Source organism: Nerophis ophidion, linkage group LG12 (assembly GCF_033978795.1).
Source record: "Nerophis ophidion isolate RoL-2023_Sa linkage group LG12, RoL_Noph_v1.0, whole genome shotgun sequence".
In the NCBI taxonomy this organism is placed as follows: Eukaryota; Metazoa; Chordata; class Actinopteri; order Syngnathiformes; family Syngnathidae; genus Nerophis; species Nerophis ophidion.
The window spans coordinates 7,199,016-7,223,837 of NC_084622.1; the positions used below are offsets into that span (position 1 = coordinate 7,199,016).

The 24,822-nt window shown below is 41.5% G+C and overlaps 1 protein-coding gene across 2 annotated transcripts in view; it reads right to left on the reverse strand.

Annotated features, from left to right (window-relative positions):
• Positions 1–24,428, reverse strand: part of tmem117 (transmembrane protein 117) — a 200,630-nt gene extending 176,202 nt beyond the window's left edge. The window contains exons 1-2 of one of the 2 annotated variants that reach the window (XM_061916756.1): positions 24,049–24,428; positions 16,229–16,541 (exon numbers count right to left, since the gene is read on the reverse strand). In XM_061916756.1, coding sequence (XP_061772740.1) covers positions 16,229–16,541; positions 24,049–24,111 — 376 coding nt within the window. In that variant the 5' untranslated portion in view covers positions 24,112–24,428. Of the gene's footprint in view, positions 1–16,228; positions 16,542–24,048 lie in introns of those variants that run through there. The other variant, XM_061916757.1, reaches the window with a different exon arrangement.
• Between the last annotated feature and the right edge of the window lie 394 nt (positions 24,429–24,822).

Below are 24,822 nucleotides of genomic sequence, written 5' to 3' on the forward strand. Positions count from 1 at the left end.
ATAGCGCTTTTCTCTAGTGACTCAAAGCGCTTTACATAGTGAAACCCATTATCTAAGTTACATTTAAACCAGTGTGGGTGGCACTGGGAGCAGGTGGGTAAAGTGTCTTGCCCAAGGACACAACGGCAGTGACTAGGATGGCGGAAGCGGGAATCGAACCTGCAACCCTCAAGTTGCTGGCACGGCCGCTCTACCAACTGAGCTATGCCGCCCCATTGATGACATTAATTGATGACAACATGCTATTTAGGCTAGCTGTATGTACATATTGCCATTATGCCTCATTTGTAGTTATATTTGCATCCAGCCTTTCCCTCTACCCACATTTAATGCCAAACAAATACGTACCAATCGCTGGTTAGAAGGCGATCGCCGAATTCGTCCTTGCTTCCTCCCGTTCCGCTGTCTGTCGTGATATGGCTCAATAGTTTCAGTTTCTTCTTCAATTTCGTTGTCGCTATCTGCTTCCACACTCCAACCATCCGTTTCAATACATGCGTAATCGGTTGAATCGCTTACGGCACTGAAATCCGAGTCTGAATCCGAGCTAATATCGCTATACTTTTCTGTGCCATCCGCCATGTTTGTTTCTGTGTGGTCACGCTGTGACGTCACAGGATAATGGACGACTGGCTATAACGACGGTTGAATCAGGCACTATGAAGCCGTTTTTCGGGATATTGCGTGATGGGTAAAAAATTTTAAAAACTTCGAAAAATTAAATACGCTTTTGGGAACTGATTTTTATTGTTTTTTTTCAACTTGTTTTGGTGCCCTTTTTCATACTACTACTGTAAGAAAAGTGGCTTTCTCTGGGTATCTTAATTCCAATCTCTCGCAACAAAACAAAGCCTTGACAGCGTCTTAGCATGTAAACAGTGCTGCCCTCATCTCATTCATCATGCAATCTCTTTAGGATTCTCTTGGGGAGGTTTGCTTAATGCTGCGTCTTCTCATCGGCTCCCTGGACCTGAGCTGTTTAAAGGCCTACTGAAAGCCACTACTACCGACCACGCAGTCTGATAGTTTATATATCAATGATGAAATATTAACATTGCAACACATGCCAATACGGCCTTTTTAGTTTACTAAATTGCAATTTTAAATTTCCCGCGGAGTTTCTTGATGACAACGTCGCGAAATGATGACGTGTGCGCGTGACGTCACGGACTGTCCGGACATATTAGCGCAGCACCATTTGCGACTAAAAGTCGTCTCTTTTCATCGCGCAATTAAACAGTATTCTGGACATCTGTGTTGCTGAATCTTTTGCAGTTTGTTGAATTAATAATGGAGAAGTATAAGTAGAAAGATGGAGTTGGTACACTTTAGCCTTTAGCCACACAAACACACGGTGATTCCTTGTTTAAAATTCCCGGAGGTGAAGCTTTACTATGGATCAGAGCGGTCAAGCGAACATGGTTCCCGACCACTTGTCAACCGGCAGGTTTCGGTGAGAAAATTGTGGTAAAAAGTCGCCTCTTACCGGAGATCAGCTAAGCTTGCGCCGTCCATGCAGCTGGCGTCGACTTCCCTCAGACACTGGCCTCAAGACACCCGTGGATACACCCCTCCGACTATCAGGTACTATTTAATGTCACTAAAACACCAGCAACTCAAAAGAAAGATAAGGGATTTCCCAGAATTATCCTAGTAAATGTGTCTAAAAACATCTGAATCAGTCCCAATGGCATCGCCTTTTTTTTTTCTTTTCTAGTCCTTCGCTATCATCATCCACGAATCTTTCATCCTCGCTCAAATTAATGGGGAAAATTGTCGTTTTCTCGGTCCGAATAGCTCTTGCTGCTGGAGGCTCCCATTATAAACAATGTGAGGACGTGAGGAGCCTTCACCCTTGTGACGTCATCGTCTGCTACTTCCAGTAAAGGCAAGACTTTTTTATCAGCCACAAAAGTTGCGAACTTTATCGTCGATGTTCTCTAAATAAATGATAAATGGGTTGTACTTGTATAGCGCTTTTCTACCTTCAAGGTACTCAAAGCGCTTTGACACTACTTCCACATTTACCCCTTCACACACACATTCACACACTGATGGAGGGAGCTGCCATGCAAGGCGCCAACCAGCACCCATCAGGAGCAAGGGTGAAGTGTCTTGCTCAGGACACAACGGACGTGACGAGGTTGGTACTAGGTGGGAATTGAACCAGGGACCCTCGGGTTGCGCACAGCCACTGTCCCACTGCGCCACTAAATCCTTTCAGCAAAAATATGGCAATATCGCGAAATGATCAAGTATGACACATAGAATGGACCTGCTATCCCCGTTCAAATAAGAAAATCTCATTTCAGTAGGCCTTTAACGTGTAATATTGACGTATTTTGCTCATCACAACGTTTGCTATTTCCTTTGACGACAACTACAGTTTTACGAACTTCATTATTTCTTGAATTTGGTTTGTAAATCAAAAAGTTTGGATAGCAGAGCAAATTACTCAACGAGAAACAATGTAATAACGGGTACCAGTTTGGACAAAAGTCCCTATTTTAGTTAAAATATAACTTTTTGGGGGAATTTTGTGTATCGTTCACAATCACATCTTTCCCTTTTTTTAATGATTCTAAAGATAAACACATGAAAGATGAAGCTAATGAGAGTCACCGTTGTAGCCTTCAAAGTTTCTAAAACTACTTAAAATTCTTCAACAACGTTTTATGCAAGTATATATATAATGTAGTAACAGACACCTTCATAACAATATGTAATATGTACAATATATACACTGCAACTGTATATATATATATATATATATTTCTATATATATATGTGTATATATATATACATATATATATATATATATATATATATATATATATATATATATATATATATATATATATTTCTATACATATATATGTGTATATATATATATATATATATATATATGTATATGTGTTGAGCTATAACACACACCTATATTTATATTAGGGCTGCGAATCTTTGGGTGTCCCACGATTCGGTTCAATATCGATTCTTGGGGTCGCGATTCGGTTATATATCGATAGTTTTCGATTTAATGCGATTCTCGATTCAAAAATGATATATTTCCGATTCCAAACGATTCTGTATTAATTCATTACATAGGATTTCAGCAGGATCTACCCCAGTCTGCTGACATGCTAGCGGAGTAGTAGATTTTTAAAAAAAAAAGCTTTTATAATTGGAAAGGACAATGTTTTATCAACTGATTGCAATAATTTAAATGTGTTTAAACTATTAAACAAACCAAAAATACGACTTATTTTATCATTGTGAAAACATTGGACACAGTGTGTTGTCAAGCTTATTACACTATTGTTCTTTTTTATTATTTTCTATAAATGTCTAATGATAATGTAAATGAGGGATTTTTAATCACTGCTATGCTGAAATTATAACTAATATTGATACTGTTGTTGATAATATTCATTTTTGTTTCACTACTTTGGTTTGTTCTGTGTCGTGTTTGTGTCTCCTCAATTGCTCTGTTAATTGCAGTTGAGTGTTGCTGGGTGAGGTTTGGTTTTGGAATTGGATTGCATTGTTATGGTATTGATGTGTATTGTTTTTTTGGATTGATTAAAAAAAATAAAAATGATTTTTTTTTAAATGAGAATGGATTCCGAATCGCACAACGTGAGAATCGCGATTCGTATTCAAATCGATTTTTTCCCACACCTGTAATATATATATATATATATATATATATATATATATATATATCCATCCATTTTTCTACCGCTTATTCCCTTTTGGGGTCGCGGGGGGCGCTAGCGTCCATCACAGCTACAATTGGGTGGAAGGCGGTGTACACTCTGGACATACAGTATATATATATATATATATATATATATATATATATATATATATATATATATATATATATATATATATATATATACATATATATATATATATATATATATACTGTAGATAGATATATATCAAGTTTTTAAACATTTACATTTTTTTCAAGTTTTATGCTGTTTTTGTAAAAAAAAAAAAAAACATTTTTCATTATCGGAAAACACAAAATAGGCAATATTTCCAGAAGCGAGTTGCAAAGTGGAATAATTTTGATGAAGTACTTACAGCCTTTTACAGGTCAATAGTTACAGATTTTGATGCCTGATTTTTTCAAAAAACGGACACGCTCAAAAAAGTGTAATAAGTAAGTCCACCCATCCATTACCTGAATGTGTGTGTGAATGTGGAAATAGTGTCAAAGCGCTTTGAGTACATTGAAGGTAGGAAAGCGCTATACAAGTATTTATCATTCACCGTTCACATACAGACCTAGCTGTAGTTGTTGTTGTAGTTGCCTCCCGTCTTTAATAGATTCATCAACACTACCAGCCTGGCCTCTGATGACATGACTGCTTAGCGTTGCTTGCTTACAGTCTACAAGAAGCGACCCTCAGTCTGAAAATCTGCTGACAGCTGACAGAAATTGATGTGATGATGCGCCAATATTACATTACAACACTAGTGTAACAGCAGGTCAAAAACACTGACAAACAATTGGCTGCCAGCACACACTATTACGTGATAAACTGTGTTTTTTTCCCTTCATACTACTGTACATCTGTCAGTTGAATCACTATCCAACTTGAGGAAACGAAGCATCGTCGATATCAGTTCATGTTGGAAGTATCATGTCACTGTGCGTGTGGTGCAGGTGGATTTCTATTTGTGTGCCCACACAAAGCCCTGCTCTTTGAGGATTTTGTTGCATTAAAATGTCATTTGTGAAATGTTTGTACAAGTTTAAAATTATGCTTTATTTTGTTAACCTGTCAATGGGATCGTCTAGTGTATGTTAGCATTAAAGAGAAACTGCATTCTTTGGAATTTTGACGATTGTTCACAATCATTATGAGAGACAATAACAGTTTTGTTTTTTTATTAAAAAAAAAAAAAAAACGCTTGAAAGATGTGGCTAATGAGTCACCGTTGTAGCCTTCAAAGCCTCTAAAACAATTTCAAAACCCTCCATTAACGTTTTATATACGCACTGCAAGTGTAAACGTAATGTAGTAACATACACCTTCATAACAATATGTAATATGTACAATATACACACTGCAAGTATATATATATATAATGTAGTAACAGACACCTCCAAAAAAATATGTAATATGTTTTATATAGAACAGTGGTCCCCAACCACCGGGCCGCGGCCCGATTGGTACCGGGCCGCAGAAGAATTTTTTATTCATTTTTATAAAGAAAAAATACATAATTTTTTTAAATTTTTAAATAAATCAACATAAAAAACACAATAAACACTTACAATAGTGCACCAACCACAAAAACCTCCCTTTTTCATGACAAAGAAAAAAATAAAAATAAAAATAAAAAATGGACCGCCCCCCCCCCCCTCTCAGCCCGCAGGACAAATTATTAAGCGTTGACCGGTCCGCGGATACAAAAAGGTTGGGGGCCACTGATAAAGAAGACCTCTATGAAGAAAACAAATGAAGGACCCAGATTTCCCCCGCCCGGACGCGGGTCACGGAGGTGGGACACGATTGCGAGCACCTGGTGGGCCCGGCCCGGCCATGGGGCCCGGCCGGGCACAGCCCGAAGAGACAACGGTGGGTCCCCCCTGCTATGGGTGGTGAGCCCATTGGAGGGGGGACCCACCGTTGGGCTCACCACCCATAGCAGGGGCCATAGAGGTCGGGTGCAATGTGAGCTGAGCGAAGGCCGAAGGCAGGGCACTTGGCGGTCCGATCCTTGGCTACACAAGCTAGATCCTGGGACGTGGAACATCACCTCATTGGGGGGGAGGAGCCAGAGAAAGTGCGCGACGTAGAGAAGTTGCGGCTGGATATAGTCGGGCTCACCTTGATGCACAGCAAGGGCTCTGGAACCAGTTCTCTTGAGAGGGGATGGACTCTCTTCCACACTGGCGTTGCACGCAGTGAGAGGCGACGAACTGCGGTAGCAATTCTTGTTGCCCCCCGGCTCAAAGCCTGCACGTTGGAGTTCAACCCAGTGGATGAGAGGGTAGCCTCCCTCCGCCTTCGGGTGGGGGGACGGGTACTGACTGTTGTTTGTACATACGCACCAAACAGCAGTTCAGAGTACCCACCCTTTTTGGAAACACTCGAGGAACTCCTGGAAAGTGCTCCCCCCGGGTGATTCCCTTGTCCTACTGGGGGACTTCAACTCTCATGTTGGCAACAACAGTGAAACCTGGAGAGGCGTGATTGGAAAGAATGGCCAGCCAGATCTGTACCTGAGTGGTGTTTTGTTATTGGACTTTTGTGCTCGTCACAGATTGTCCAGAACAAAAACCATGTTCAAACATAAGGGTGTCCATATGTGCACTTGGCACCAGGACACCCTAGGCCGCAGTTCCATGATAAACTTTGTAGTTGTGTCATCGGATTTGCTGGCTCATGTTTTGGACACTTGGGTGAAGAGTGGGGAGGAGCTTTCTACCGATCACCGACTGGTGGTGAGTTGGCTGCAATAGTGGGGGAGGATGCCGGACAGACCTGGCAGGCCCAAACGCATTGTGAGGGTCTGCTGGGAACGTCTAGCAGAGTCTCCTGTCAGAGAGATTTTCAATTCCCACCTCAGTAAGAACTTTGAACATGTCACGAGGGAGTTGCTGGACATTGAATCCGAGTGGACTCTGTTCCGCACCTCTATTGTCGAGGCGGTTGATTGGATCTGTGGCCGCAAGGTAGTTGGTGCCTGTCGGGGCAATAATCCTCAAACCCATTGGTGGACACTGTCAAGCTGAAGAAGGAGTCCTATCGGATTTTTTTGGCTCATAGGACTCCGGAGGCATTGGACAGGTAACGACAGGCCAAGCTGTGTGCAGCTTCAGCGGTCACAGAGGTAAAAACTCGGACATGGGAGGAGTTCGGGGAAGCCGTGGAAAACGACTTCCAGATGGCTTCGAAGCGATTCTGAACCACCATCCGCCGCCTCAGGAAGGGGAAGCAGTGCACTGTCAACACCGTGTATGGTGTGGAGGGTGTTCTGCTGACCTCAACTGCGGATGTTGTAGATCGGTGGAGGGAGTACTTCGAAGATCTCCTCAATCCCACCAACACATCTTCCTGTGAAGAAGCAGTGCCTGGGGCATCTGTGGTGGGCTCTCTAATTTCTGGTGCCGAGGTTGCTGAGCTGGTTAAAAAGCTCCTCGATGGCAAGGCCCCGGGGGTGGATGAGATCCGTCCTGAGTTCTTTAAGGCTCTGGATGCAGTGGGGCTGTCTTGTTTGACAAGACTCTGCAGCATCGCGTGGACGGGTTTGACTCCGCCAAGGCTGCCCTTTGTCACAGATTCTGTTCATAACTTTTCTGGACAGAATTTCTTGACGCAGTCAGGGCGTTGAGGGGATCCGGTTTGGTGGCTGCAGGATAAGGCCTCTGCTTTTTGCCGATGATGTGGTCCTGACGGCTTCATCTGAACAGGATCTTCAGCTCTCACTGAATCGGTTTGCAGCCGAGTGTGAAGCAACTGGGATGAGAATCAGCACCTCCAAGTCTGAGTCCATGATTCTCGCCCAGAAAAGGGTGGAGTGCCATCTCCGGGTTGGGAAGGAGACCCTGCGCCAAGTGGAGTAGTTCAAGTACCTTGGAGTCTTGTTCACAAGTGAGGGAAGTGTGGATTGTGAAATCGGAAGGCAGATCGGTGCGGCGTCTTCAGTAATGCGGACGCTGTATCGATCCCTTGTGGTGAAGAAGGAGCTGAGCCGGAAGGCAAATCTCTCAATTTAGCGGTCAATCTACGTTCCCATTCCTCATCTATGGTCGAGAGGCTTAGGGTTATGAACAAAAGGACAAGATCACGGGTACAAGCGGCCCAAATTAGTTTCCTCGACCGGGTGGCGGGGCTCTCCCTTAGAGATAGGGTGAAAAGCTCTGTCATCCGGGAAAAGCTCAAAGTAAAACCGCTGCTCCTCCAGGTGAGCCAGATGAGGTGGTTCGGGCATTTTGTCAGGATGCCACCAGAATGCCTCCCTAGGGAGGTGTTTAGGGCACGTCTGACCGGTAAGAGGCCACGGGGAAGACCCAGGACACGTTGGGAAGATTATGTTTCCCGGCTTGGCCTGGGAACGCCTCGAGATCCCCGGGAAGAGCTGGACGAAGTGGAGAGGAAAGTCTGGGCTTCTCTGCTGAGGCTGCTGCCCGGCGACCCAGCCTCAGCTAAGCGGAAGGAGATGGATGGATGGATAATGACAACATTAAAATACAGTAGTGTAGTAGACCTAAGTATCCATTAAGTACCACCATAATGACAACCTTAAAAACATTTTCAGCCTGGATGAACCGCCCCGTGCATGCTTCAAGAGCATACAGGCTTTTCATCGGTTTATGCGGCTGTGGGCGTTTGTACGATAAATAAACGGTAGCAATGACAACTGCTTCAAAACTCGTTAGTATTGCCTCAATAAGTTAAAAAAGATCAAAGAACCGTCATTCATAACTGCACTTTGATAACGACCGACTGACAGGCGCTAGCTAGCTTAAATGCTCACATGTAAACATTCAAATGGAAGAAGATCAACATATTCAAACACACAAATAAAAATCCAAAGACTCTTATGAAGCCAGAACAATTGTTTAGTATTTCTTTGGCCAAGAAAGTATTTTAGGTCTATTTATTTTAGTTATTAAATTTTTTAAAAATACAACTTGGTTAATAAAATTTAAGTGAGTAATAATTACTCTTTGAGACCATAAAACAATACCACAGTAATAATCATAACCACAAACAAACAAAATTTAGCCATTTTGTTTATTTGTTGGTTGTATATTTGAGGGCCCCCACCCCTCTTAAAAAATACAGAACCTATTTTGTGATTTTGGTTGTGAGTTTATATTCAAGTGCAACATTTATTTATTTATTTTAACTTGGTTTTTAAAAGTTTACATTTCAATTACAATGTTAAAAAATAGGAGAAATACAAGTTAATTGCACTTGAAAGCATATATTTTCATTATTGTTTTGTATTGTCATGACATCAGTGGTTCATTTGGTCTCAAAACAATACTGGCGATATTATCGTTGTTTATCGGTAATAATTTGTAGGTCAATATACCGTCAAGCAAAATTGGTCCAGGCCTAACTGTAATGTTACACACAGTTTGAACAGTAACACTGTGTTTGAATATAGGACAATAAAAGACTGTACTTGAATCAAGTTATTCTTTGGCATTAACATATTTAAACATACAAATAAAAATAACATGGCTCTTATGAAGCCAGAACAATATTTAATATTTCTTCAGCCGAGAAAGTATAACAGGTCTATTTATTTTAGTTATTAAAATTTTAAAAATACAACATGGTTAATAAAATTTAAGTAATAATTACTTTTTGAGCACATTTAACAATACCACAGATCATTTTGGTCAACATTACTTAATTTAGCCATTTTGTTTATTTGTTGGTTGTATATTTGAGGGGCCCCCCAGCCCCTCCTTAACAGAGTCAGAAATTATTTTTTTGTTTTTGGTTGTGAGTTTATATTCAAGTGCAAGGTTTTTTTGTTTTTTAACTTGTTTTTTAAAAGTTTACGTTTCAATTAAAATGTTAAAATATAGGAGAAAAACAAGTTAATTGCACTTGAAAGGGTATACTTTCATTATTGTTTTGTATTGTCATGACATCAGTGGTTCATTTGGTCTCAAAACAACACTGGAAATACTATCGTTTATCAGTAGGAATTTGTAACTCGATATACCGTCGAGCGAAATTGGTCCAGGCCTACCGTATTTCCTTGAAAAGCCGCCGGGGCGCTAATTAATTTAAAACCTCTTCTCACTCCTGCGCTTATTCAAGGCATGCGGTGAAAGTAAACAGGCGTTAATAATTTTAAAACCTCTTCTCACCCCTGCGCTTACCAATGGCATGCAGTAAAAAATTGAGTGTGATAAAAAAATAAAAAAAACATTTGCAACTCTTCTGCGGCCACAGCCCGTTGGTTGGGGACCACTGCTCTACAACATGTCATCGAGACCGCCTTTACACAATGCTATCTCCGTGCCAGCCGGACACATGCATTTCGATGCTTCTCATACGTGATTGCAATGCATACTTGGTCAACAGCCATACCTTTTATAGTGATGGTTGTGATATAAACAACTTTAACACTCTTACTAATATGCGCCACACTCTGTGAACACACACCAAACACATTTCTGGAGATCATCGGCTCTGTAACACATTATAAACGCAACATAAGAATTACCCACAATGCCATCCATCCATGACTCTAGGTATATTATACATGCGGCACCAACCACGGCCACCTCAACCGACGCACGGAGGGGGGGGGGGTTATAGCGGGGTATATAATATAGCCAAGAGTCATGGATACATGGCTTTGTGGGTAATTCCTACGTTGCGGTTATAATGTGTTACAGAGCCGATGTTCTCCCGAAATGTGTTTGGTGTGGGTTCACAGAGTGTGGCACATATTAGTAAGAGTGTTAAAGTTGTTTTATATCATGATCATCAGTGTGGTCTGTATGGCTGTGGAACAAGACCCCTGGTAAAAGCAAAATAAAACTCCTCCGCCATTTTTAAAATGACAACAGGTGAAAAATCACTCGTTACGTCACGAATTTGACCCGGCGATAAAAGTAAGCATGCGCTAATAAATTTGGGGAGCGAGTTTGACCCGGCTGTAATTCAAGACAGGCGCATATTACATGCCTGGCGGCTATTCAAGGAAATACGGTAACTGTAACATTACACACAGTTTGAGCAGTAACACTGTGTTTGAATTAGTGTTGTCCCGATACCAATATTTTGTTACCGCTACCGGTACCAAAATGTATTTCGATACTTTTCGATCCTTTTCTAAATAAAGGGGACCACAAAAAAATGCATTATTGACTTTATTTTAACAAAAAAAATTTAGGGTACAATAAACATATGATTATTATAGCAATTTTGTCCTTAAATAAAATTGTAAACATACTAGACAACTATTATTTTAGTAGTAACAAACAAAATTCATAATTAGTCTGCCGACATATGCGGTAACATATTGTGTCATGTATCATTTGTTTATTTTGTCGACATTATTAAGCGGTAGAGAATGAATTATCTACTTGTTAATTTACTGTTATTATATCTGCTTACTTTCTCTTGTATCATGTTCTATCTACACTTATGTTAAAATGTAATAATCACTTATTCTTCAGTTGTTTGGATGGTTTACATTAGTTTTGGATGATACCACAAATTTAGGTATCGATCCGATACCAAATAGTTACAGGATCATACATTGGTCATATTCAAAGTCCTCATGTGTCCAGTTACATATTTCCTGAGTTGGAGTCTGCATGTCTCACTCGTCGTAAAAGACCTTAACGGTGGAGTGGGCGTATGATGGTTGCATAGAAGCTCCACAACAGTCACAAAGGCGGGGGAAGGCTGCAGCAAAGATGGGTTCCCCAATTGTCTTGGTCTCCTTGCCATTGGACCCTGGCCTTCTCTTTGCCAAGGACAATGTGGTATGTGGTGGCTGTCTGTGGACCAGTCTCCCCACTTTAAAAGATTTCACCCACAGGCGTTCTCCCGAAGGCAGTCCCACCAACAGGAGGACAATCATACTCGTTTCGAGTGATCGCCGACGACGATTTCCTGAGTTTATAAACCCATCCATCCCTCTATCTTTTTCCGTTTATCCGAGGTTGGGTCGCGGGGGCAGCAGCCTAAGCAGGGAAACCCAGACTTCCCTCTCCCCAGCCACTTTGTCCAGCTCTTCCCGGGGGATCCCGAGGCGTTCCCAGGCCAGCCGGGAGACATAGTCTTCCCAACATATCCTGGGTTTTCCCTGTGGCCTCCTACCGGTCGGATGTGCCCGAAACACCTTACTTGGGAGGCATTCGGGAGACTCCTGACCAGATGCCAAAACCACCTCATCTGGCTTTTCTCGATGTGGAGGAGCAGCAGCTTTACTTTGAGCTCCCCCCGGTTGACAGAGATTCTCACCCTATCTCTAAGGCAGAGCCCCGCCACCCGGTGGAGCAAACTTATTTCGGCCGCTTGTACCCGTGACCTTGTCCTTTCGGTCATAAGCCAAAGCTCATGACCATAGGTGAGGATGGGAATGTAGATCGATCGGTAAATTGAGAGCTTTACCTTCCGGCTCAGCTCCTTCTTCACCACAACGGATCGATACAGCGTCCGCATTACTGAAGACGCCGCATTGATCCGCCTGTCGATCTTATGATCCACTCTTCCCTCACTTGTGAACAAGACTCCCAGGTACTTGAACTCCTCCACTTGGGGCAGGCCCCCCCCGGAGATGGCACTCCGCCCTTTTCCGGGCGAGAACCATGGACTCGGACTTGGTGGTTGGCTTTGGACTTGGAGTTTATAAACTGCTAAAAATATCGACGTAATCATAGTATCAACTAGATACGCTCCTGTACTTTGTATCATTCCAGTTGATGGCGTTTGTTTACATTTTGACGTGGTGAGCTACGGTGTGTAGTAAAGCATATTTAGCTATTCCTCATCCTTGTATTGATACATGTAAGAAACTTACTATATTTGTCGCCATGGAGGCGAGATTTAGTGATTTAGAAGTAGCTAAAACACTGCAGACTGGGGCTGTGTCATGTCTTTGTGATCACGTTTTGTTTAGTTGTGTTAGATTACTTCAAGACTCCATTAGTTCCTTTTTTTTCACTCCATTTTTTTGTTTCCATGCCTACCAATCAGTTCACCTGTCCCACGACCCACGCACCTGATTCATTTGAACTCACGCACCTGTTTTCAAGCACCACAGCACTATTAAAGCCTGTACTTGCCAGGCAGTCAGCCTGGCGACATCACCCACTTTCACCTCCTACACACCCATGTTATCCTTGCTGATGATCCATGCTCTTTCTCGGTCACAGTAAGTGTTTTCGTTGTTGTTGTCCATAGTTCTGCCATTGTGATAGTTTTGTTTTCTTTAAGGCCTAGTGAAACCCACTACTACAGACCACGCAGTCTGATAGTTTGTATATCAATGATGAAATCTTAACCTTGCAACCCATGCCAATACGGCCGGGTTAGTTTACTAAATTGCAATTTTAAATTACCCGCCGAAGTATCCTGCTGAAACGTCGCGGTATGATGACGCGTGCGCGTGACGTCACGCATTGCAGAGGACATTTTGTTCCAGCACCGTTCCCAGCTATAAGTCGTCTGTTTTCATCGCATAATTCCACAGTATTCTGGACGTCTGTGTGGCTGAGTCTTTTGAAATGTGTTCAATGGAGACATCAAAGAAGAAAGCTGTAGGTGGGAAGCGGTGCATTGCGGCCGCCTTTAGCAACACAAAAACAGCCGGTGTTTCATTGTTTACATTCCCGAAAGATGACGGTGAAGCTTTACTAGGGAACAGAGCGGTCAAGTGAACATAGTTAGATTGGACCACACACACAAAGTACAGTGTATTATGCAACGATCATTTCGAAAGATCGTGTTTCAAAGAGGGTCCATTGCGAAGGGCAGATATGGGCATCGCCACCACCCGTAGACTGGTGCTGAAGAAAGGTGCGGGGCCGACCTTCAGGTTGTACAGGTACGACCGTATAATCTCACTGAAACACTAGTAACACAATAAGCAGATATGGGATTTTCCAGAATTATCCTAGTAAATTTGTCTAATAACATCTGAATTGCTCCCACTGTATAGTCCTTTTTTTTTCCTAGTCCTTCACTCTCACTTTCCTCATCCACAAATCTTACATCCTCGCTCAAATTAATGGGGAAATCGTCGCTTTCTCTGTCCGAATCGCTCTCGCTGCTGGTGGCCAAGATTGTAAACAATGTGAGGAGCTACACAACCCGTGACGTCACGCGCATATCGTCTGCTACTTCCGGTACAGGTAAGGCTTTTTTATCAGCACCAAAAGTTGCGAACTTTATCGTGGATATTCTCTACTAAATCCTTTCAGCAAAAATATGGCAATATCGCGAAATGATCAAGTATGACACATAGAATGGACCTGCTATCCCCGTTTAAATAAGAAAATCTCATTTCAGTAGGCCTTTGACCAAGTTTTTGAACGTCTGCTGAGGGCGCCTTTTGTTTACACTCTTGGTTTTGTTTGTACTTTTCGAGTTAATATTAAAAGATGTCATGACCTTCACGCCATGTCCGGTCCAGTCGATTTGCACCACGGGAAAACAAACCACACCATAGTCCACGCCTTGAGAGACTGGAGTTTAGCATGTCATAAAGCACCTCTTCCTCAGGGCGTTTCAGTGTTGTAACTTCACCTTTATCTTTAGTTTTCAAGCCAAACTGCTTACGTTCTCCCTTTTCTGCCTACAAACTGTGTCTGCTTGTAAGTACTCCGTAATTGTGCGCTAACGAACATGCTCATCTGCTCGTAAAACCAGCAATGTCGGTACGTGACGACGACGGGGGGCCTGTACTTTTAAGAAGCGGTATAGTACTGAATATAAATCCTTAGTATCGTGGTACCAAACAACTGTTGTTCGAATATCGGAAAATAAAAGACTGTACATGAATCAAGTGATTATTTGGCCTACCATTAGATCATGGGTGTCAAACTCTGGCCCGCGGGCCAAATTTAATTTGGCCCTTGAGGCAATATCAATTTAGCATTAGAGCTGGCCCGCCGGTGTTATTCAGCGTCTGTGCCGCTGTAACACCGCATTCACCGCTAATACTCATACTTGCCAACAATTTTCCCGATAGACTCCCGGTGCAACCATTCTCCCGAATTTCTACCGATTTCCACCTGTACAACCATATTGGGGGCGTGCATTTAAGGCACTGCCTTTAGCGTTCTCTACAACCTGTCATCACGTCCGCTTTTCCTCCATACTAACAGCGTGTCACATAATATTTGTGGCTTTTACATACACACACACACACACAAGTGAATGCAATGCATACTTGGTCAACGGCCATACAGGTCACACTTAGGGTGGCCGTATAAACAACTTTAGCACTGTTACAAATATGCGCCACACTGTGAACCCACACCAAACAAGAATGACAAGCACGTTTCAGGTGAACATCCGCACCGTAACACAACAGAACAAATACCCAGAACCCCTTGCAGCACTAACTCTTCCGGGAAACTTCCAGCAAACTGACCAATAATTAACGTTTTATTCATGCATTTTCTCTTGCTACTTCAAGGCTTGAATGTTTGGTTCATTCATTATTGTTATTTTATTTTCAAATGTATTATTAGCCCGTGGAAAAAAATTGATATTTACCTCAGAAGATTGCAAATAGAAAAAAAGGCATTACATTTTTATTTAAATTTTATTTGTGTGACGTCTCGGTGGCATTGTGGTGACGAGTTCTCTCGTGGGTGCAGCGGAAGATGGAACACAGCGTGAGGGTAAGGATAATGATTTATTTACACACTAAAGAACACTATAAAACACTTTGCATGAAGGCACTAACAAACAAAACAACAGAACTAGCGTGGAAGCTAGGAAGAACAGAAAGCGCTAGCGTGAGAACTAGGGAAAAGAACAAACAAAATAGCGTGGAAGCTAATCGAGCGCTAATAGTTACCACAATGCCGGAATGTGACGTCATCTCTTGCGTGGGAGCAAACAAGAGTCCAAGACTGAATGTCAAACAAAGGCGGGCATATATAGGGAGATAAATAATCAAGGGCAGGTGCGCGTGATCAAAGCAGAGACAGGTAACACTAAGTGGGTAACTATGACAACGGAAACAAAACCAGGAAGTGCCACAAAGAACTGAGGAAGACAAATACTAGACAGAATGTGATAAACAGAACCAAAACCAGAATATGCCATGATCCAAGACGTGGATCATGACAATTTGATATGCCATTGATATTTTTTTAAATTATTATTATTATTATTTGAAACTGGATTTTGTATGTCACTAAAGTTATATAAGCCTTGCTTGTTCAATATTTAATGCAAAACTTGTTTGGGACCCTATTAAAAGGTTAATTTTTTCAACCTTTGTTCCGTTTAAAATTTTGGCCCACTCTGTATTTGAGTTTGACACCCCTGCGCTAGATGGAGCCCACGCACCACAGTTTGAGAATCCCCGCTCTCACAAAGTTTCACGGGAACTGGTTTTGTATTTTTTGTGTGATGCTGCCAAATGTTGATGTTGTATTAGTTAAAAGCACAGCATGGCTGCTGTTAAAAAAACAAGGCTAAGACTTCGGCACAGTTGTTTGTATTTGACACATTCCAGGGCGTTACCGCGCATGACTTACCAAAGAGCTGTCGGTGGAAGATGAACTTCCCGGCTAGAAGGCCGAGGAAAATGGCCACGATCCAGCTCATCACCTTGAGGACACTCCAGCCGCCCCCGGGGTACTTGTTGAAGAGGAAGGAGAAGCAGTGGCCCACCACCGCTATGCGCGCTTCGGTCTGACTATGCGACACGGGGTCCTCTGCGAAGATGAGGAAGTTGAAGAAGATGACCAAGTAGGCCACCAGGATGCGCGACCACGGGTGCTGGAAGTAGTAGCGGCAGCGGCATTGTAACTCCATCCTTCCCGGCGCCGCCCCCCGCCAGCGCCACACCTGGGAGGCAAAAAGAGCATCTCGCAGTCAGATTAGTGACATCACAAACAGCGGATTAGAGCGGGCGGTGGGAGGGAGACATCGCTCAGTGTGAGATTACAAGAGTTCTGCTGAGGTTTGGATCGGGATTATGCTAAATTCAGACAGATAAGCGAGAGCGACGGTGCCGAGGGTGCGGATCACATACTTGTGAGTTCTGTGGCGCCCTCGCAAGCTGATGCAGTGTGGTTGTATTTAAACATGCCCCGCCCCCTTTCGCACCACTACCCCGATTTCTAAAAATACCTTGGGTTTGAAAGTGCGGACGTGATGTCACATTTGGGATATTCATTGACCATTTATCGGTTTCCCATGACCAGTGTTGGGACTAACGCGTTACAAAGTAATTTTCCCCATTATTTTCAGCGGTAACCAGTAGTCTAACGCAGTGGTCCCCAACCTTTTTGTATCCGCGGACCCCGGTCAACGCTTGATAATTTGTCCTGCGGCCCGGGGGGTGGGGGGGAATACTTTTTTTTTTTTCTTTTTTTCTTTTTTTTTTTCTTTGTCATGAAAAAGGGAGGTTTTTGTGGTTGGTGCACTAATTGTAAGTGTATATTGTGTTTTTTATGTTGATTTAATAAAAATAAAAAATATATTTTATTTTATTTTTTTATTTTATTTTATTTTTTAAATAAATATGAATAAAAAATTCTTCTGCGGCCCGGTGGTTGAGGACCACTTGTCTTACGCGTTTTTTTTTTTTATTCAGTAACTCAGTTACCGTTACTACAAGATGCGTTACTGCATTATTTTACGTTATTTTTTATATAGTATCGGCTAGAAACTGAGAAGATCTGGGAGTGTTTTATTGGAGAGCCGCGGTGTCATCCTTCTGAATATTCCTGTCCCACAAGAGGCGCGCTCACTGATGCTGGCTTTTGAACTTTGCGCCTAAAACAATCCGGATGGTTATTTTTGTTTATGTCACAGAGGACACCACGTCCACAGTTTCCAAATATAATTTCAAATGTGGACTCGTCAGACCACAGAACACTTTTCCACTTTGCATCAGTCCATCTTAGATGAGCTCAGGCCCAGCAAAGCCGGCGGCGTTCCTGTGTGTTGTTGATAAAAGGCTTTAGCTTTGCATAATAGAGTTTTAACTTGCACTTACAGATGTTGTGACCAACTGTAGTTACTGACAGTGGTTTATGAAGTGTTCCTGAACCCATGTGGTGATATCCTTTACACACTGATTTAAGTTTTTGATGCAGTACCGCCTGAGGGATCAAAGGTCCGTTGTAGGAGCCAAATAGAGGGCCATACTTGAATTTATGTTTATTTTATTGTTTTTGAGTGATTCATGCGTGTATGTCAGTGTGCACCCTTTGCAGGTGGTGAAAAGTTCCCACGCAGGCCTATAAGGGGCAGGAGCGCGCTGGGCGCGTGATTGGCAGTCGGGCACCAGCATACCGTCTTTGACCTCACCTGTCTGTAGACCTCACCTGTCTGTAGACCTCGGCTTTATATAAGCTACTATTTATTTTGTTTCCCGAGTATTCTGTTCCTTAATTATTGTAAATAAAACAATCTTCAATATCGCTGCTGGATCAGCTTGAATTAGTGGAGGGAAAGCGGGAAAAGGAAGAATACGTGACAAGGAAGGCAGTGTAAAAGGTGTGAGTCAGACAAGACGCCCGCGCCTCAAGTGGAACAAACATTTGAAACAAAGGGGTTATAGGAACAATCACTTTCAGTGTTTTATGCCACTACATCCGTAATATCATCGCTTACGTGCAGTGATTTGTCCAGATTCTGTGAACCTTTTGATGATTTTACAAAACGTAGATGGTAAAATCCCTAAATTCCTTGCAATAGCTCGTTGAGAAATGTTGTTCTAAAACTGTTCGACAATTTGCTTACAAATTGGTGACCCCTCGCCCCATCCTTATTTGTGAATTACTTAGCATTTCATGGAAGCTGCTTTTATACCCAATCATGGCACCCACCTGTTCCCAATTAGCCTGCACACCTGTGGGATGTTCCAAATAATTGTTTGATGAGCATTCCTCAACTTTATCAGTATTTATTGCCACCTTTCCCAACTTCTTTGTCACGTGTTGCTGGCATCAAATTCTTACAATCATTGGTACTTTAACTTTTTTAACTTTTAAAGTTAATGATTATTTGCTAAAAAAAAATGTTTGTCAGTTTGAACATCAAATATGTTTTCTTTGTAGCATATTCAACTGAATATTGGTTGAAAATGATTTGCTAATCATTGTATTTTGTTTATATTTACATCTAACACAATTTCCCAACTCAAATGGAAACGGGTGTTGTAATTGGATGACAGATAATTGTTTTAAGTGTATTTTACAGCTCATTTAAGACATGGGTCAAAACTGAGCCATTAACATGAGAGATGGCAACAGAAAACTAACACAAGAGTAATGTTAGGATGGAAATATTCCCACTACTTTTTTTTTGTTTGTTTTTTTTGTTTGAAAAGAAAAATTGTTTTTTGTTAAATGTAAGTTTTGGATCAAAGATCCCATCTACTGCCCAACACAGCAATTTAAATCTGCTGAAACAGCGACAAAAGCAACATGCTTCGACAAAGCTCGTAAAGAGAGACACAGACTCTGATGCTACTTCACCTCCACCTCCACCACCACCTAAGGATTTTAACGAAGGGACTACTCGCCAGGACAGCATCGATAGAGCCATTGCAGCGTATGTTCTAGAAGACATGCAGGCTATTTCTACAGTGGCGTCACCTGCTTTCAGGCAGTTAATTAGCATGATAGCGGGCGTCAAATGGCACGAAAACATGTTCCAAGTTCCTGGACATAGTGGACAGTGAGTACATAAACATGAAAAGCAAGCTAAAGAAAACACTCCAAACTCTGCCTCAGCTCATCATTCATCACTGAAGGTACACACTGTCAATTCTCTTATATACTCTTTCATTCTAGACTTTTAGAATTTTTCAGTATCACATCACTCTTAATATGTAGACTATAAAGTTCACAAACAAAGAGAGATCCTAGTCCAGGCCAGTCTTTCCTTATCTCTAAACTAAAACTGGGGAAATGTGTAGAGTGTTCTGTGCTTCAGTACAGTGTTGATGTCCTGAAGACATGATTTTATTTCACAATTCCTTAAGAGAAAAAAAACGTCTGGTTAGGCGTCTGTATAGCAGCATGTGTGCTGTATATAGTGACATGACATCATGTCATGTGTGCCTTCTTTGGATGAAGCCAGGTTTACGGCTATGTTGTGACATGTTTTTATTATGCTGTTTGATACCTATGTATGTTATGTTGCAGCTATTTAAAATAAGTTTGTCAATTTGCTCTGGCCCGAAATAAATTGGCCCTTTGAAACAGACCACATTGCTTAGCAGAGTTCAGTGATGCAAATGCATGTCAAGTTGATCAACAGATTGTATTATTCTCCAGTGCAATAACAGTACTGAAATGAAGGCTAAAAGGTCATTAATGGGAGCCTTACAAATTTTTAAAGAAAAGTAACTAAATAGTTACTTTTCATAGTAACACATTACTTTTTGGTGTAGGTAAATGTAATTAGTTAATTGTTTGCAGTAACTAATCCAACACTGCCCATGATAAAAATTGAGTTTTAAATGAGTATCTCAGTTGACCTGTGGACCAAGGTCCCAGTCCTCATCTCCAGGACAAAAATCAAGGCATAATTGAGTGTCCTCCTTTTAGAGACAGGGTGAGGATCTCTGTCATCAGAGTAAAAAAACACTGCTCCGCCACATGGAGAGGAGCCAGATGAGGTGGTTTCAGGATCTGGTCAGGATGCCACCCGAACGCCTGATATCCAACCAGTAGGAGACCACGGGGAAGACCCAGGGTTTATAGAGTTTATAGGCCCTTTTCTACCGCATGAACTTTTCCAGGAACTTCCCCACTTATCTAAATAAAGTTCCCCCTGTGTTTCCACCAAAAACTATCCGGGTAGATTAGTTTCTTCAAGAACCTTTCAGCGTTCCTTCTAGCTAGGTGGGACTTTTCCATCGACCAGGAACCTTTTCGGGGGCGGGCTGTGCTGTTGAACGTTGATTGGTTGAACACAGTTGGGGGCGATCCTGAAACTTCTCTTTAAAACACACGACCGCCATCAGAATAAACGCAAAGACTTGTTTATTTCTAATTTATTGTGTATTTGTATGACAACAAACTTGACAACGGAGAAAAAGAAGAACAAAAGAAACTTTCAAAAAGCAGGAACTTTTGCGGGACATCTTTGTGTTGAAGAACGCTGATTAGTGCATTGTTTTTACTCAGCAGTAGTCTTTAAACTACATGTAGTTTAATTGTATTTATTATTATTACAAACTTAATTTCTATACATGAATCTACGAGAAGTGGACGGAGTCTTTTAAACGTATTTTACGGAGGAGTATGAAGCCGTACTTGAAGCAGCGACCTCAGCTGCTTACTACTCGGACTTTGTTGGATAAATGTGAAATAAAGGAGGTAAATGACATCAAATATTAACTATTGAATTTATTACATGTTGTAAAAGTAGTCAGTGACACTCCATCTGTGTTGTTATTAGCTTCAACCCCAGTCAACAGAATGCTCATGCTAACAATGTAACGCTAAAACCGACGTGTTTGTGTCGTCAGCGTCAGATAAACTAACATTTATTATTTATATATTGTTATTTACATACAAACACTGACATGTATTATGTATATAGTGTTATGTACAGAAAAACACTGACATGTGTTATTTATATATTGTTATATACAGATTAAAAACTGACATTTATTATTTATAAATTGTTTTTACAGATAAAAACGGACATTTATTATTTATATATTATTATTTACAGATAAACACTGACATGTATTATTTATATACTGTAGATAAGGTAGATGTGACCAATTTAAGTCTTGGACTAGATGTGACCAATCTACGACTAGATGTGACAAATCTAAGTCTTAGACTAGAAGTGACCCATCTAAGACTAGATTTGACCAGTCTACGACTCGATCTGACCAATCTCAGTCTCAGACTAGATGTGACCAATCTAAGTTTCAGACTAAATCTGAACAATCTAAGTCTAAGACTACATCTGACCAATACAGGTCTAAGACTAGATTGGACCAATCTAAGACTGAGACTAGATGTTACCAATCTAATACTAAATGTGACCAATCTAAGTAGCCTAAGACTAGATGTGACCAATCTAAGTAGCCTAAGACTAGATGTGACCAATCTCAGTCTCAGAATAGGTGTGACCAGTCTAGGTGTAAGACAAAATCTGAACAATCTAAGTCTAAGACTACATCTGACCAATACAGGTCTAAGACTAGATCTGACCAATCTAAGTCTAAGACTAGATGTTACCAATCTAATACTACATGTGACCAATCTGAGTAACCTAAGACTAGATGTGACCAATCTAAATCTAAGAATGGTTGTGTCCAATGTAAGACTAGATATGACCAATGTAAATCCAAGACTAGATGTGACCAATCTAAGACTAGATGTGACCAATCTCAGTCTATGACTAAATGTGACCAATCTAAGTCTAAGACTAAATCTGACTAATGTAAGTCCAAGACTACATCTGACCAATATAAGTCTAAGACTAGATCAGACCAATCTAGGTCTAAGACTACATGTTACCAATCTAACACTAAATGTGACCAATCCAAGTAGCCTAAGACTTGATGTGACCAATCTAAGACAAAGTGTGACCAATCTTAGTAGCCTACGACTAGATGTGACCAACCTAAGTAGCCTTAGACTAGATGTGACCATTCTAAGACTAGATCTGACCAGGCTAAGACGAGATGTGACCAATATAAGACTAAATGTGACCAATGTAAGTCAAAGACTACATGTTACCAATCTAACACTGGTTGTGACCAATCTAAGTAGCCTAAGACTAGATGTGACCAATCTAAGAAGTCTAAGACGAGATGTGACTAATCTAAGTCTAAGACTAGATGTGACCAATTTAAGTCTAAGACTAAATGTCCATTCATCCATTTTCTACCACTTGTCCCTTTTGGGGTCGCGGGGGTGCTGTGATCAATCTAAGTCTAAGACTAGATGTGACCAATCAAAGACTAGATGTGACCAATCTAAATCTCAGACTAGATGTGACCCATCTGAGACTACATCTGACCAGTCTAAGACTAGCTCTGACCAATCTCAGTCTAAGACTACATCTGACCAATCTAAGTCTAAGACTACATCTGACCAATTTAAGTCTAAGTCTACATCAGACCAATATAAGTCTAAGACTAGATCTAAACCAAACTAACACTAAATGTGACCAATCTAAGTAGCCTAAGACTTGATGTGACCAATCTAAGTCCAAGACTAGATGTGACCAATCTAAGACTAGATGTGACCAATCTAAGTCTAAGACTAGATGTGACCAATCTAAGACTAGGTGTGATCAATCTACGTCTTAGACGAGATGTGACCCATCTAAGACTAGATAAGACCAATCTAAGTCAAAGACTAGATGTGACCAATCAAAGTCTTAGACTAGATGTGAAGTTCATGTCAGAAAAGGCTGATTCACAAAGATAAGTTGAACCAAACAGGCTTGCAACCTTCATATCTGCTGTGCATACACCACTGTAATTGGTATTGTATGCCTGATTAATGAAGTATGTCTGATTTTCTGTGTCAACAAGGCACTAAAAGTTTGGTGCAGCCTGGTGGGCTTTGAATTTTAAATTGTCAGGAAAGAATAGGAAGGAATTTAAATGGTAAACATGTATATGTGTTTAAAAATCCTAAAATCATTTTTAAGGTTGTATTTTTTCTCTATCATTGTCTTTCTGAAAGTTATAAGAAGCAAAGTAAAAAAATAGATGAATTTATTTAAACAAGTGAAGACCAAGTTTTTAAAATATTTTCTTGGATTTTTCTAATTCTATTTGAGTTTTGTCTCTCTTAGAATTAAAAATGTCGAGCAAAGCGAGACCAGCTGGCTAGTAAATATATAAAATTTAAAAAAAATAGAGCCAGCTCACTGGTAAGTGCTGTTATTTGAGCTATTTTTTAGAACAGGCCAGCGAGCTACTCATCTGGTCCTTACGGGCGACCTGGTGCCCGCGGGCACCGCGTTGGTGACCCCTGGATTTGGGGGTACTTGAATTTAAAAAATGCTCACAGGGGGTACGTCACTGAAAAAAGGTTGAGAACCATGGTCGTATTGTACAGGAACTTATACGGCTATAGTTATCAAACTTTAACTTTAAAAATTACTCACAAAAAACACTTATGGAGTTGACATAAAGTAGGCGTTATTATGATAGTAAGGGGGTCACTCCTATTGGCTGAGTACATTGTGCAAGTGTACCTAATGAAGTGTCCAGGACCACACACACACACACACACACACGCGCGTGTGATGACGTCACCCACCAGGATGTTGGGACCAAACTCGTAATTTCAAGACTCGAAATGTGGGGGCCTCGGTTAGGAATAAGGAGGTAGGTATAGGTCTGGGTTCCTACCTGTGTGCACCACCTCGCTATGAGGCGCACATGCGCGGCAAGCCTTCCACGTCCGACGCACATCGCTGACGCTCCTCGGCCTCATCAAGCCCCCAGGGGAGCCTCCATCCTGCCCAGGAGGAGGCGGTGATGCAGCGGCGGGGATGTGTTGGAATCATCCACTGGGCGACCTGTTGTGGCCAAACGGCAGCAGGACCACCGACAAACCCTCGGCCATCGCGCCGGAGCGTCCATGAGCGCAGGCGGGTTGGGTCGAGAGGCCGGGGCTTCGTGTGGATGGTGGCCGGCGCAGGGTGCTGGTTTTGGGGCTATAGATAGGACGCTGGTTCGGGGGACGGACGATGGTAACCACTCGTCCAGCATCAACGTAACCTACACGTCAAGCGCGAAGGAGTTTGGCAGTGGTACTTCCGCCTGGCTTTTCAAAAGAAAACGCCAACGTAGACGCTTAATTCGGCACATCTGTTGAGGTCCAATACACGGGCAGTTTCATAAACAGCAAATAGGAAGTTCACTAAGATGGCTTTATATTTGTTATAACGTACTGTATCAGGGCCAGGGTGTACATATTTTGCACTAAAGGCCACGGGTAACCCGGACCAGATTCACGTACCCTATTAGGACTCACTCATTTACTCAAGGTAAAATTGTATTTTGAGACCCCCTTCCCATTACAAAAACTGTTAACACTTTTATTTATGCAAATATATATATATATATATATTTATATATATATATATATATATATATATATATATATATATATATATCCAT